This window comes from Amblyomma mixtum, chromosome 7 (genome assembly GCF_055824585.1).
Source record: "Amblyomma mixtum isolate Tamu chromosome 7, ASM5582458v1, whole genome shotgun sequence".
In the NCBI taxonomy this organism is placed as follows: domain Eukaryota; kingdom Metazoa; phylum Arthropoda; class Arachnida; order Ixodida; family Ixodidae; genus Amblyomma; species Amblyomma mixtum.
The window spans coordinates 113,296,749-113,312,152 of record NC_143018.1 but is presented as its reverse complement, the minus strand read 5'-3'; the positions used below and the strand labels follow the sequence as shown (position 1 = coordinate 113,312,152).

The 15,404-nt window shown below is 50.7% G+C and overlaps 1 protein-coding gene across 1 annotated transcript in view; it reads right to left on the bottom strand.

Annotated features, from left to right (window-relative positions):
* Positions 1-15,404, bottom strand: part of LOC149337248 (uncharacterized) — a 53,060-nt gene that overhangs the window by 24,737 nt on the left and 12,919 nt on the right. Inside the window, exon 4 of the mRNA XM_089554361.1 lies at positions 13,675-13,837. Coding sequence (XP_089410487.1) covers positions 13,675-13,837 — 163 coding nt within the window. The remainder of the gene's footprint in view (positions 1-13,674; positions 13,838-15,404) is intronic.

The following is a 15,404-nucleotide window of genomic DNA, read 5'->3' as shown; positions in this document are numbered from 1 at the left end:
TTGACAAGTTTCACAGTGCACGACTTTGGTTTTTATCTTTTGCACTCAGACCGTTCTTGCACCCCTATTATTTTTAATATATATTAACGATCTCCCACAGTATGTATCCTGCCAAACTCGAATGTTCGCTGACGACTGCGTAATTTACCGCCAAGTAACAAACATAACTGATCAAGAAGCCCTCCAGCAGGACCTTAACCAAATTGAACAGTGGTGCGCAGATTGGCTTATAACCCTCAACACTAGCAAATGCAAGCTTCTTTCCATCACCCGTCGCAAAAAGAGTCATGCCTTCCAATACAAAATCGCTAACGAGTCCGTAGAATATGTATCATCTTTCAAATACTTAGGCGTCACAGTATCTAATGACCTAACATGGAATGCACATGTTTCTAACGTGATATCATCTTCTAACAAAACTCTGGGATTTCTTACACGTCACCTTCGCCTCACCTCACTTCACGTGAAATTGCTCGCCTACAAGTCACTCATTAGACCTAAACCTGAATATGCATCCGCCATATGGGACCCGCATCATATTAACCTCGTAAACGATCTAGAAGCCGTTCAAAACCGCGCTACAAGGTTCATCCATTCTTCTTACTCATACGACGTCAGTGTTTCAGCCCTAAAAACTTAATCAGCACTATCGCCTCTTTCAGTTCGTCGTCGCATAGCCACGCTGTCACTGTACCACAAGTTCTTTTAATCATCACTTAACCGTGCCCCTTACATCACGCCAGCATCATACATTTCTCACCGCACTAGTCACACGCTTCAAGTTTTTCGCCCACGTGCCCGAACTGTTACTTTTCCAGCCTCCTTCTTCCCACGTGCAGCTAGAGATTGGAACGGCCTTCCCCAGCATATCGTCGACATCACCTGTCCATCATTTGCTAGCAATCTGAACAGCATTTTTTGTACATGATCACAAATTGCATTGTCTTGTACCTTTCCTGCCCATCCCACCCCTTATGTAATACCCCGCGAGGGGTCTTCAAGGTAATAAAATGAAAACGAAATGAAATGAAATAACACGGTATAAAGAAGGACCAATCATAAATTCTACCAGCGCGAACAACTCAGCGATGTATTTTTTTCGTAGATACAATAAATATGCAGCACACTGCGTACACAGCCGATTGCCGAACGTAGCTGAACGAAGCGTAAAACTGAACTGCGGGGCATTCCAAGATTGGTTGGTTGGTTTATGGGGTTTAACGTCCCAAAACGACTAAGGCTATGAGAGACGCCGTAGCGGAGGGCTCCGGAAATTTCGACCACCTGGGGTTCTTTAACGTGCACTGACATCGCACAGTACATGGGCCTGTAGAATTTCTCCTCCAAAGAAATTCAGCCGCCGCGGCCGGGATCGAACCTGCGTCTTTCGGGCCAGCAGCCGAGCACTATAGCCACTGAGCCACCGCGGCGGAAATATGACTGCCAAGTTAGAACGTGTTCTACAACCAGGCTTAATTATGAACATTTACGTTTCGTACGTTCTTAATTCGGGGTAATCGAACGCATAGCCTCCACTTGTGCGCACGCTCGGCTACGGGCGGCCGTCGCAGGCAGCTATCAGTTGACAGCTGCCTGCGACGGCCGTCCCCGCTCACAAAAAACACAAAAGTATAGAGCTCTTCAAAAATGCAGAATATAGCAATGGTGAAGCGAGGTATAATACTCACAGCGCAAACACGAGAAGCAGCAGTGGGCTCCCAGCGGTCCCTTTTCACTTGCACAAGCCAGCGCTCTTTCTTCGGTTAGGGCTAGCCGGGAAACGATACATTCGTGTGCCCTTCCTGCAGTGGTTCGTGCATTGCGAACGCAACACCCGGGAATTTTCGGTGCTCACAGAACTCTGAACGCGCTCACAGTGCTAGCATGGTGCCATTAAATACTTCCTTCCCGTCGAGAGCGAAAATCACAGACACTCAGCAGCAGCAAGACGACAGCGTCATGCGCACGGTGACGGCATGCAGACTGGGGCCCAATACGGCGCGGCAACGCCTGCTGGCAACACTGGTCAACGGCAGGCGGCGGCACGAGCCAGGTCAAAAGGCGACACCACCCAAAAAAGACGGAGGCGCGCAACATGAAGGCTCCCTACTGGAGCCGACTGGGGGTGTAACAGTTGAGTTAGTGCCCATAGAAATATATCTAAACAACAGTGTTCGAGGCAGTTTTCTGATTTCACAGCGAAAGCACAATGTCATTTCTTCGTGAAGAACAACAAAGTATACATAATAGAACGAACAGATTTTGCAAGCATGAATCGTCGTTTTAAAAGAGGCGGTGTATATTAAAACACCGCGATCTACGTCATTAAGTATGCTACGTCCATTCGAAGCCATCACTTTAGAAAGCTTCGAGGAGTGTGTGTTGTGGAGCGGGACAAAGAATAAAAGGCGCTGTTATTATCTGGGTGTTTCTCCTAATCGCGCAAGTTTATAGTGCAGTCCTAGATGCTGCCTCGTACGCTACGTTTCTTCGCGAGTGCTGCCGTCCAAGTTAAGACACCCTAGATAGTTTTATATTCGAGGCAGTCCTCAAACAGCACGATAAGCGTGCCGTGCACAGTAGCAGACGACCTGGTCGTCTGCGCAGGCCGCTACAGTGCGTTGTTCGCTATCATTCGCTTGCAATGGAGTTTGATAAGTGTTTTTCCACATAATACCGTCCAGGCTAACTTTTAACGGCAGTGTTTGAGAGAAAAGTAAGCACACGAAGCAGCACGTCGGGTTGCACGAGAAGCTGGCACTATTCGAGAAAACACCCAGCGGTTAAGAGTGCCTTTTCATGGCATGTCCCGCTTCACAGTGCACTAAATTTACCAAAGTTAGAGAGCTAGCGGCAAGAATTCGAACCGGCGACCTATAATCGGGGCTGCTGGTGTCCACCGCGATGTGTGAGACAGTTACTGCGACTTCCTTTCCTCAAATCCAATTTTCGTTTTCTTCATTATGGCACCTTTTTATTTTCTCTCTCTCTCTCTCTCTCTTCTTTCACTCCCACCTACCGCCCTTCGCTTACGGCGGGGTTCAGGTGTCTAACGAAATGTGAGTGAATTACTGAAATTTCCTCTCCTCAAAAATGCGTTGCGTTCAAAGCTGTTTCCAACGGGCAAGGCAGTCGCGCTGAACGGGCGAAGGCATTCCGTGGGCTCCCTGGCTAGGGTGCCTCGATGCCCACACCCTATCCCTGGTGTTGGTGAACTCTTTTATTACGCCCCAAAAGAGGGGACCAGTCCAAGGACCGGTTGCGCTGTCTTAGAGGAGGTCGCCGGGGATCCCTTGGAATGCCGCAGCCTCCACCGCGCGCTGGATAAGCCGGCGTTGGTCTGCCGGCTCGGAAGTACGCACAAGACTCCCACGTCTCTGGGGTGTTTCAGTTGTTTTTGTTGTAGTGTGTACAAGTACACGCCATGTGTATGAGACTGGCCGGAGTTGAGTAGTGTTTGCACATGGGGTCTATCTGTTGAGGAGAGATCCTGCTGTATAACAGGGGATTTGGCAAACTACCAGTTTGTAGTTTGCGCCATTGGACGGCCTCGCGTCTTGTTAGATCACGGTGAGTGGAAGGATATAAATATACTTCAAGCCGGTAGTGCTGGAGTATGTCCGTGTAACTGGTGAGTAGAGAAACGCGTGAGATATTAGTGTCAAAGGCAGCAGGGAGGCTGATCATACACTCAGCTCGGCAGCTGAGATCTCGGGCGAGAGTGTGCGCCTGGGCGTTTCCGCTGAGCGACTCGTGGGCTGGAGCCCAATGAAGTAAGCGAGAGAAAGAGGATGCAGCAGAAAGTAGAATGTAACACCTGGCAAGAGATACGGCCAGCACTGTAGTTGCGGATAGCCTGTTGAGAATCACTGATGACGATTTTGGCATTAGGGTCGGCTAGCAATGGCAACCTCTTCTGCCGCGGTGACTGTTTCTGCATTGCGAATGCTGCAGGCTGAGTACCAACGGCGGTGAGGGGCGAGAGGTACCGCCACCATCGATGGCTTCCAGGGATGATAAGAGGCGTCCGTATACGTGACGTCCGTACGTCCACTGAAGCGTTTCTCGAATTGACGTGCACGGTCAGCCCGTCTCTAGGCATGATGTTCCGGGTGCATCCGTTTGGGAATGGGAGGAATGCGGAGATTTAGGCGATATTCCGGGGTAAGTTCAGCATAACTTGGGGCCGCTCTGGGCGGGCGAGGAGATTCCAACTTACTGCAGTACCGCTCGGCCAGCGTGTGTGAGTGAGAGCCGCTCGTATTGGGCAGTAAGGGTTGGTTCGATAAGTTCGCTCACGGTATTGGAGATTCCGAGAGCCATAAGCTTATGGGTAGCTGTAGACATGGGAAGACCCAGGGCTGTCTTGTACGCTTTTCGGAGTGAAACCTCTAGCCGTTCGCTTTCGGCACGAGGGAGACGTAGGTAGGGAGCAGAGTAGGTGATGCGGGAACAGATGAAGGCTTGGACGAGACGCAGGAAGTTGGACTCTCGCATACCATGATGCTTGTTGTAAACTCGCTTAAGGAGGCGTCCGATCTGTACCACCGACTGGTCGATGCGTTGAAGCGTGGTGTTGTTGGTACCGTTGGCATGTAGGTGTAAGCCCAAGATCCTGATGTGATCTGTATGAGGGATCGGGTTGCCTTGCACATGGAGGTTGATCAGGATGTATCTTTGGAGGGCGTCGTCCCGGGGACGGGAAGATGATATTCTCTGACTTTGTCGCCGAGCAGGTCAGGCCAACTGTTATTAGGTAATCTCCGATTCGTTTAATTGCGGTCTGAAGAGTCTTCTATCTGGCCGTCACTGGCGTGCGTGATCCAAACTGTGAGGTCGTCAGCATATAATGCTGTGATGCAGGTGAGGGATGTTGGCGAGTAGCTTGGCAGGCCTATTAGTGCAACGTTAAAAAGCATCGGCGAAAGCACGGAGCCCTAGGGCATGTCACGGTTTCCCGGAAAGATTATGGAAGGATCTCCCGTGCCAGCGTTAAGTTGTACTGTGCGGTCGGAGAGGAAATCTCGGACCTACGCATACGTGCGATGTGCGACACCGAGAGCCTGAAGTTGTTGAAGAATCGCTTCATAGAGGACGTTGTCGAATGCCTCGGCTACATCAAGGCCGAAGACGACTTTCGTGTGTACGTTTCATGACTGCCTGATGATGCAGAAGAAGCATAATGTCCGTGGCTGCTAAATGGGAGCGGAAGCCGAACATTGTGTCTGGTAGTAGATGGTTGTCCTCGAGGTATCTCAAGAGTCTGGTGTGTATAACGTTCCATCAGCTTCCCAACGCACGACGTGAGAGAGATGGGACGGAGGTTGGCCAAGGTTGGTGGTTTGCACGGCTTGGGGATGAGAACTAGATTGTCGCATTTCCACTCCTGAGGGATGGTACCGCTGGGCCAACATTCTTGAAGAAAGTTGTGGCAGCGCTGCAACACACTGTCTTTTCCACTCCTAAAGGCGAAGCTTGAGCGTCTTAGAACTTTTCTTGGTTTTTTGCCGCGCTCCGAGCACCGAGATGTGGTGCTGAATAGACTAACTTTAACATCACGATGCTATGTAATTCTCCAGCGGATTAAAAAAAAACTAACTACGCGTGTCGATGGAATTGCATAATGCAGCGTGACCTCGGTGGCCAGAACCGTCAGCGCACCCCCTGGACAGAACAGGATTTGGACACCCTAGCGTAGTCTTTGGCTACAACTTTTTTTATGAACAGACCCGCCGTGGTGGCTCAGTGGTTACGGCACTCGGCTGCTGACCCGAAAGATGTGGGTTCGTTCCCGGCCGCGGAGGAGGGGCAGGGGGCGTGGCGCCGACTTGACGCAACGGGACACCAGCCAGCAATTTTTCTTTGTTCATATTGTCACGGACGCCGGTGAGTGAGTGAAAAACATTTATTGCTCCAAAAATCAGGTTTTAGCGGTGGGCCGATGTCGTCATGTCTTCGGCCTCTTCACAAGGTCGGCGCCCCTATTCCAGGGCACAGCTGAGTCTTGCTGCTTCGCAGGCGTGCTGCACCAGTGCCCTTTGGGCCGTGAGCTCGCTGCTGGTCAGAAGGCCCTCCCATTGTTCCGCATTCGGGTCATTTAGCTTGTGAAATGCTCTGTTACGTTCGCATTCCCATGTGATGTGATATAGCGTGGGGGTTGCTCCGCACCACGGACATGTGTCCCTGTATTGTGTAGGGAACATTTTATGTAGTATGTATAAATTGTGGAAAGTCCCTGCTTGCAGTCTCCGCCAGCAGACCGCCTCGTGCTGTGTTAATGATGTGTGGGGTGGTGGGTATTTGAATCTCCGCCCTCTGTAGTAGTTTAATATTTCTGCATACGTTGGTTCCACCGTCATGGGGTCCTCCAGGGTTTCTGACTGCCCTGCTCGCCGGTAGAACGTTCTATCCCTGTATCGTCGACGTACATAGAAATCATATCAGCGATAGTCTTATTCAGGCGCTCGGTTAGGCCGTTGGTTGGAGGATGGTATGCTGTGGTCTTACGATGACTTGTGCCACTGAGCCGCATAACTTCCTGAGTAAGCGTGGACGTGAACGCTGTGCTTCGGTCAGTTAAAACAACAGAAGGGGCGCCATGGCGGAGGACTATGCTGATGATTAAAAAGTCAGAAATATCAGCAGCAGTACCGCGGGGAAGGGCTTTCGTCTCACAATACCGGGTGAGGTAGTCGGTGGCAACCACAATATACCGGTTAACCAATGATGACGCGGGAAATGGGCCCAGTAAGTCCATGCCGACTTGGTGGAAAGGAATTCTCGGCGGAGAAATGGGTTGGAGCAAGCCAGCCGGCTTGAAAGGTGCTTTCTTCCGACGTTGACACTCGCGGCAAGTGCGCACATAACGCTTGACAGCCGCAGAAAACCTGAGCTAGTAATAACGGTGACGAACTCGTGCCATCGTTCGAGAAAATCCGAGGTGGCCGGAAGGAAGCTCGTCGTGGCACGCCTGCAAAACGTCAGTGCGGAGCGCCGTTGGAACCACGAGCAGGTAACCAGAGTCCGTCGGGCCGTAATTTCGTTTGTAGAGGACGCCATCCCGCAAACAAAACGACGACAAGCCACGCGTTAATAGACGAGGTGGTAACGAGGCGGTACCCTCGAGATAATCGATGAGTGGCCGCAATTCCGTGTCGTCCCTCTGTTGTTGAGCGAGGGCGGACGTGGTCAGAGCACCAATAAATAGAGGGTCATCTTCGAGGTCATCAGAGCTGGACGGAATAGGAGCACGGGACAAGCAGTCTGCATCGCTGTGTTTGTTGCCCGACTTGTAGACAACTGTAACGTCAAATTCTTGCAAGCGAAGGCTCCAACGAGCTAGCCGGCCCGAGGGGTCTTTAAGATTCGCGAGCCAACACAGTGAGTGGTGGTCACTCACGACCCGAAACGGGCGACCATACAAATAGGGCCGGAACTTCGTTATCGCCCACACAACAGCTAGGCACTCCTTTTCAGTGGTTGAGTAATCTGCCTCGGATCGTAACAGCGTGCGGCTGCCGTAAGCAATCACGCGCTCAAGACCATCTTGCCACTGGACGAGGACGGCACCGAGGCCAATGTTGCTGGCATCGGTGTGAAGTTCCGTGTCCGCCTCCTCGTCAAAATGGGCAAGAATGGGCGTTGTTTGTAGGCGTTTCCGGAGATTTTCAAAGGCGTCCTGCTGTTCCTGTGCCCAGACGAAAGGCTGATCGTCTTTTGTCAGCCGTGTGAGAGGCTCAGCCAGCCTGGAGAAGTCTTGCACGAAGCGTCTGTAATATGCGCAGAGGCCTAGAAACCGGCGCACAGCTCGCTTATCAGTGGGAGTCAGAAACGCAGCTGCAGCGGCCGTCTTGTCGGGGTCGGGGTTGACGCCCTCAGGTGTCACAACATGGCCAAAAAACTTCAGCCGTGGGTACGCTAAGTGGCATTTTTCGGGTTTTAGAGACAGACCGGCTGATCGGATTGCCGTCAATACTGCACTCAAGCGTTTGAGATGTTCTTCGTAGGTCACAGCAAAAATAACCACATCATCAAGATACACGAGACACGACTGTCATTTGAGGCCAACCAGGACAGTGTCCATCATTCTTTTAAATGTGCCAGGAGCGGTACACAGGCCAAAGGGGAACACCTTGAACTCGTACAAACCGTCGGGGGTTATGAACGGGGTCTTTTCACGGTCACGTTCATCGACTTCGATCTGCCAGTACCCACTGCGTAGATCAAGAGAGGAAAAGTACCGGGCATGGCGCAGGCGATCGAATGAGTCATCAATTCGGGCAACGGATAAACGTCCTTTTTAGTAATCTTGTTGAGGCGACGATAGTCGACGCAGAATCGGAGAGTGCCATCCTTCTTGGCGACCAGCACAACGGGCGAAGCCCACGGGCTTGTTGACGGCTGGATAACCTCGTCGCGGAGCATTTCCTCAACCTGCCTCCGATACACCTCCCGTTCTTTCGCAGACACTCGATAGGGGTGGTGTTGTATAGGCCTCTCGCCTTCATCAACCACAATGCGATGTTTAGCGACCGTTGTTTGCCGAACTTTAGAAGTGGTCGCAAAGCAGTCACGAAAAGAGTCGAGGATCATGTGGAGGCGGTGTTTCTGATCCGCGGTTAGGTCGCGGTTAGGACGACTCATGACGGAGAAATCGGCGCCGGTATCTGCGAGAGCAGTCACGCGGCGGCCATCAACGATGATCGGGATTTCAGCCGAAGCTTGGTCACCTTCGGAAAAACGCTGTGCGGGGGAGGTCGGACTTGGGGATCGTTCACGCGGTCGAGTTGGGGCGTCAAGCGGAGACGTCTCTGTTCGTCGAAAAGTCGTCGGACTTAAGGGTCGTTCAGATTTTCCAATTGAAGCGTCAAGCGAAGGCGTCTCTGGGCGTCGAAAGGGCGTTGCGGCGTGGGGTCGGAGGTCGGGTCGCATGCTAACATCGGTGAGCGGAGGATGTTCGTCGTTATGTCCAGTGACGGCGGCCCTACCTCCGGGGGTCGCCGTCCTCAGTTTTCCCGGCGCGGGCTGGAGGACTGCCGGACGTAGGACTGGCGGGCTGGTGGAGACAACCGTCTAGGCGACGGTGACCTGGACTGACGTTGGTCAGTGGGTGCAGGTGGGACGTTGGCCGCTAAGTACTGATCGATCTCGCGGGGTCGTTCACCATAGCGTGGCAGCCGTGCGTCTGGCGAAAAGCCGCGCTGGCCAATCCGGCGGTACGGGCAGTGACGACGGATGTGGCCTGCTTCGCCGCAGTGGAAGCACAGGGGCCTGTTGTTCGGCGTGCGCCACATGTTTGCCTTCGTGATGGGTGGGCGGTCGTCTGCCGGCGCTGTCGTATACGGGAATCGGTTGGACGGCGCGGTAGGGGCAGGAGAGTAGAACGCCGGTGGTGGTGGCGCAGGACTTAGCAATGCCTCGCTGTATGTCATCACATAGGGCGCTGGCGGTTGGGGAGGTGGAATGGGCTGCACCGTGCGGCGTATCTCGTCACGGACAGCATCCGAGATGGCGGTCACACTAGGAGGCTGCTCCACAGAGCGAAGCTTCTGCAGCTCTTCGCGAACAATGCTCCTGATGAGCTCTCGGAGGGAGATGTTCTCATCCCCGGGCTTCGGCATGTGGCACTCCACAGCAGTGATGCTTGATGGACGGCCGTATTGCGCAAACCGCTGTTGCAGGGCGCGCTCCATGCCTGCCGCTTCCTTTGCAAAATCGGCGACTGTAGCCGGAGGATCGCGCACGAGCCCAACGAACAATTGCTCCTTCACTCCCCGCATAAAATGGCGCACCTTCTTGGCTTCCGACATCGAAGGATCAGCGCGGTTGAAAAGCCGGGTCATGTCCTCCACGAACATCGCCACGCTCTCGTTTGGCTGCTGCGCTCTCGATTGCAGGGCCAATTCAGCACACGCCCTCCGTTCGTTGCTGCTGAAGGTGTCGAGCAACTGCCGTCGGAAGTCTTGCCAGGTGTGGAACCACGTCTTGGCGGTGTCCTGGAGGGCAAAGTACAAGTTCCAAAGCTTGCGGTCCTCGTCCCTCAGATTAAATTCAGCGACCCTGTCATACCCGTCCAACCAGTCCTCCACATCCTCAAACTTGTCACCATGAAACGACGCAGGCGTACGAGGCGTATGAAGAAGTAGCGGTGGCGAACTCACAGATGGCTGGAAGGTCTGGCTGGCCACCGTAGAGGCCATCGTGCGGGATTGCGCGGTGAGGGGATTGTACTCGGGGGCTAAGCCTTGCAAGCGGCGGCTTGACTTGTGGACAGGTGTCGTGTCCAGGAAGTGTGGCGGAGCGCTGGAGGTTCCTGGGTCCTCTTCGTACATGGATCTTACCCAGCACCTCCACCAAAATGTCACGGACGCCGGTAGAACGTTCTATCCCTGGTGAGCACACTGGGCGGAGCGCAGCCGGCCGACCCTAGCACCGAGCAGAAGAGGACGAAGTCCGGCGCGCGACAACGGTCGAAGACCGACCGCACGGGGGCGCCTGTAGAGTGTGGCAATATAATCTGTATTTCGAACAGCGTTATGGAGTGCTTCTGCGAGTGGAATGGTGGTTCGCTAAATTCCAAATTTAGCCGCCATTACGGTCAGCTGATTACCCCTAGTCATGCACTTCTGAACCAAGGAGAGTTCATGACGTGTAGCCAAATAGGGTGCTGCGTGTTCATCGGCCACTTTTGATGGTGCTGATCAGAGAGCGTGATTTTAATGAAAGGATCACGTGGGAAAGTGGAAAGTAGTACCTTCTAAGAGCTCTGCTCTCAAGAGCTTTACTTGTGCCCTGTCAGCTGCCTTCCTTTCCTTCGCTTCCTTCAAACAAATTTCTTTACTGCGGTATTTCAGTAAACGGGATATTATGTTGGAAATTGTTAACAGTCCCATTGCGAAAAGATCCTCAATATGTTGTCCCTAGAGTACGAACCTACTTTGGTGAATACATCAGATCATGCTATGTACCATACATATTCAATGAGCTGTCCTGATATATTTTTGGCTTAAACCCTTAATCAGATACGCGATGTCATTGCAAAGTTTGAAGAATTGCGAACCCTTGTTACAATTCGTCAACGTAAACTATGTGTGACAGCAACATAGGTTGTCTCTGCTGCCGGACAGTGCCCTACAAGCCCAGTTGTGACTTTAACGTGTCCGCGTCCTGTATCATATCCCCGCTTTGAATAAGGAATTATTATTATCCGTGTCAAGCGCGCAGACAAGCAATCATGGATATATCAAACACGAAGGCGATCGCGACGTAAATAGTTATGCCGATAACCTTATTACTAAACATGACAAGGATGAGCTTATCTGTATTCTAGAAGCAAGAATAGGGTGCACCTAAGTTGGCTGCGCGCTTCGTGGAGCGACGTGCTATAGGCCGGAGTTGTTGCACCGACCCGCTCGCTTAGCGTCGCTTCGCCTAGTGTGTTTCGCGTCGATGCCGCCGCGGACTCTGTTTTAGAAATAGTCACCGTCTTTCATTGAAAATCCAGTCGTGTTAAAGGTACACTACAAAAAAGTTGGAGAAGATACTTAAGCGCCGCGTTAAGGGTATTACAGGATAGCGTAGTGGGCTAGCTTTTCATACTGAGTTGTTTTGACACCTCTTAACGCAGTTTTCTTTGTTTTCAATTGTTTGCAATTAATTTATTGTAGAAATAAACACTTTACATTTTCTCAGTTAGCCTCATCAAGCATTGGCTTTTCATTCTGAGCATTTTGATAGCTTTGAATCGTATTTTTTTCAATTATTTCATTTCTTTAATTAAACGATTAATTGCAATGACTTCATTAACTCGTCATAGCCTGTCATATACCAATCACTAGAAAGACAAATTACCATGACTCGATTTTTTTTACACAGCACCCGATTATTTCCGATACGTGGTACCGACTACTACTACGCCAACGGCTTTTACGATCTATATACGCTGTCACGTAAAAGAACGATCTGATTAAAATTAAGGTACAGTCTTCGCCATAAGTAACCAGGCTGCATGGTTTCCTTCTCAGTCGTATATTGAATCTATTATGCCAGCCCTCAAGCTCTAAATCTCTGTATGGTAAGGAGAGCCCCTGTCCTCATTTACAAACAACTTTTTAAAGGGCAGCTGCAGCACTTTTTTGATAATCTTGCGATATTCAAGGATTCAAATCTATTTAGGATGTAGGTAAAGCATGCCAAGTGTTTTTGCACTAGCAATTAAAATAGTGACGTAATCGACGATTGAAATTTGCGCTTCTCCTCAATGCACCGGAGGAGTGCAAGAAAACTCAGCTTGACGTCACGGAAGGTATGATTTCAAATTACCGCTGTCATCAGCCACACCCTGCCCTGACGCGTTAGACGCTGCCAAACAACTCTCGGCAGGGTTAGCCTTCGGTGGCTTTGGTTTTTTTTCCTTCAAAGCAGGCGTTTGTGCGTTGGAAATGTACTGATACCTTCGATGACGTCATCACGCACCTCCCACTTGGCGCTGTGCGCTGCGGAGAAGCTTGAAGGGCGTCCGGATTTTAATCGGTGATTACTTCACTATTTCAAGTGCTAGCCCAAAAAGACTTCGCGTGCTTTACCTCCAAGTTTGACACATTCGACCCTCTTAAGCTCGTTGATTTCTAAAACCTATGCAGTTTCCCTTTAATCTTTAGGAAAGCCTTAAGAGCTCTACTATGCAAATGAGAAGCAAACCATGCAGCCAGGTTAATTTGGCAAAGAGTGTACATTCTCGGTACATTTGGTTTACGCGACGCCTCTCTAGGGTTCACCCACTTAGGCAGACTTCACTGCATGTCACTGACACTGAAGTCGCTTGGCACTGAAGTCACACGTAAAATGGCTATGCCAGACTGAAAACTATCCCCGACCATAACCCGCGTTCCCCTTGTCACATTGTTTTAGAGGATGTTCGCTGCAATCTGCAGTCAGAAGTCGGCTCATCCAATCCTGTTCCGTGCTCGTAAAAATTAGGTGTGGTTCAGCAGCCCGGCTGAATCTAGTTAAGACGAGCGAAAGCTCTGTTAAAGTAAGCACATGAAGGTAAGCACACACGACACGCTTTTATATAGCTAACGGCGTGGGACGCGATTTCCACCAGTTGCGAGAGTGCCTTTGGCTCCACATATACAGCTGTGCCGAGGGGCAGCGAGTCACGTGATTCGATAGTTGCGAGGCGCCGTCTGCTTAACGCATGCAGCTGTGGGGAGGCGTGGCGAGTCACATGGCATGACGTCAGAGCCAAGCCTCCGCTCCTCGTGGTTTGAAGGTCAAATTTCATAGCCAGATGACCTTCAGCTCATGTACGGGAGGAGTAGAGCTTCCGCTTTGAAACGACTGCGCGAGCGCCATTGCGAGAATAGTTGCTTGCACAGACCAGCGTGCCGTTCGATGTGTCGAATCCATCGGCGAACAGCAGTTCAATGAACTGCTGTTCAATGAAGGCCAAAAATAGTGCACATTTGCGCAGAATGTTCAAGAGGATGTTTTGACATACCGGTATGATATATCTGGCATCCCGAGTATTTTAGTTGCAAATTATTAGCTATCGTTCAATGCCACGGCCGAGAGGTCCACTTTGGATCACTCGACTGACCTCTATTCGCTGCTGGAATTCACACTAGCCCCTGGGCTCGCGACCACGCAGCAGGGCGCCTTCGCTCAGCTCACCAAGGAAAATTTGTAGATGTTCGGGACGTTTGTTTTCTTGTCAATGATGTCAAAGTTGGGTTGTTTGAGCAACGTCGAGGGCAAAATCCTGCATTCCAGGTACTGAGTGTCGTTGTCGGCTATGTGCGCCTTGGAAATGAGCAAGTCCGGCCTGTGGTATTTTCTGTAATCACGAGAGAAAGGGAAAGACTGAAAAGAGCAACACGTGTCTCCCCAAATTCGTACCTTTCCTTAAGCATTCATGAAGCTTTCATCGCACACAATGCAAGTGACGTGTGAAATCGAAACACCCTCGGGTGTTGCCATTGACGTTACCTCGACAGCGCTCACGCGTTCTTATCCCATAGAGCTTCATGCAGTTACCTAGACGGGGAGGTGGCTCAGAAGCCACTTGTCTATCATTTGAATTCGCGATTGGGACTGTGTGTGATGCAGCGCATGGAAAAGATAAGAACAAGACTGGTGTGACGCCATTGCTACGTCATCACATGACGTCACATCAGGCAATCCGAATCTCAGCTCTAAAGGTCAAGGTAAAAGGTCCAGGTCAAAAGTGATGTGATTACTGGTCATCGGTCACGTGGTAGCTTGTCATTAGCTGCAGCATCATGGCTCTGATGACGTTCCGGGCGAAGATTTTCTTGCAGTAATTGTTTTTTCGATGTGAAACAGCTAAAATATTATGGTAAGGCCTGATTCTCACAGCCGTTCTCCTCTCCGGCGCGGCGGCGACGGAGCCGGGAACCCCGGCCGCAACGGAACGGATTTGTGTTCTAATCGAAAGAGGCGCCGGACACCGGCAAACCAGTTTGGGCGGGCGCTCGCTGCTCCCACGTGACTCTACGTCAGTGCCTTTTTTTTTTCCTCCGCGCGAAAAAAAAAAAACGCTGCTCAGCGGTGTCCGAAAGACATGCCGAAGTAGCGGTGAAAGTCGTCTGTCGACTGCTCACGCTTTGGTTCGCTTGGCTCTTATCGCAGAAAAAAACGATGCGATCTCGCAAGCGGTGGAAAAAGTTTGAAGTTAGTTTATTAGCTCTACGCAACTCCCCTGTTTTTGCAACGAAACACCATGCGTACAACACCAATACAAATATATATATGAGTATAGCAAGCTACAATTAAAGCCGCTGCAGAAATGAGTGCTGCAGACACAGTATTCAGGCCAATGTGCACGAAATTGAACATATGTAGGGTGGTAATGAACTTTGTTATTGGTCTTTATACAACCATTCAAGAATTAAACTAGCAAGACAATTTAAACGGCTAATAAAAAAATGAGCCCTCAAGAGCTAGCAACGGGTGAACAGAATTTTGTTTTTTCTGCTCTTTTCGTTTTCTCCGCAGTTACCTCTCTCCCCCATTTCTCCTTTCTTCACCTGGATGGTTCCCCTCTGCATCAGCCCCCATGACTGCTTCCCCCCCCCCAAAAAAAAAACAAAAAACATGGACTTCAGGAAGCTCTCTTGGAATATGTTTTGGTGCTGTCTTTTCATTCTTCTGACTGATTTCTTGAAAAAAGTGCCAATTTAAAAGTTGTAGGTCGCTTTGACAAACGGCCGGCTAGAGTGTTCGCAACAAGGTATCGTCCGAGTAGTTTTTTTTTTAAAGCTCTAAAAGATAGCGCATGAAATTCAAGTACATAACAGTGGTGCTACTTGAGCGTCCCTGAAAAAAAAAACATTATTTATCGTATATCCCATGCCTAGTGCAAACACAATGCTCATTCGGAG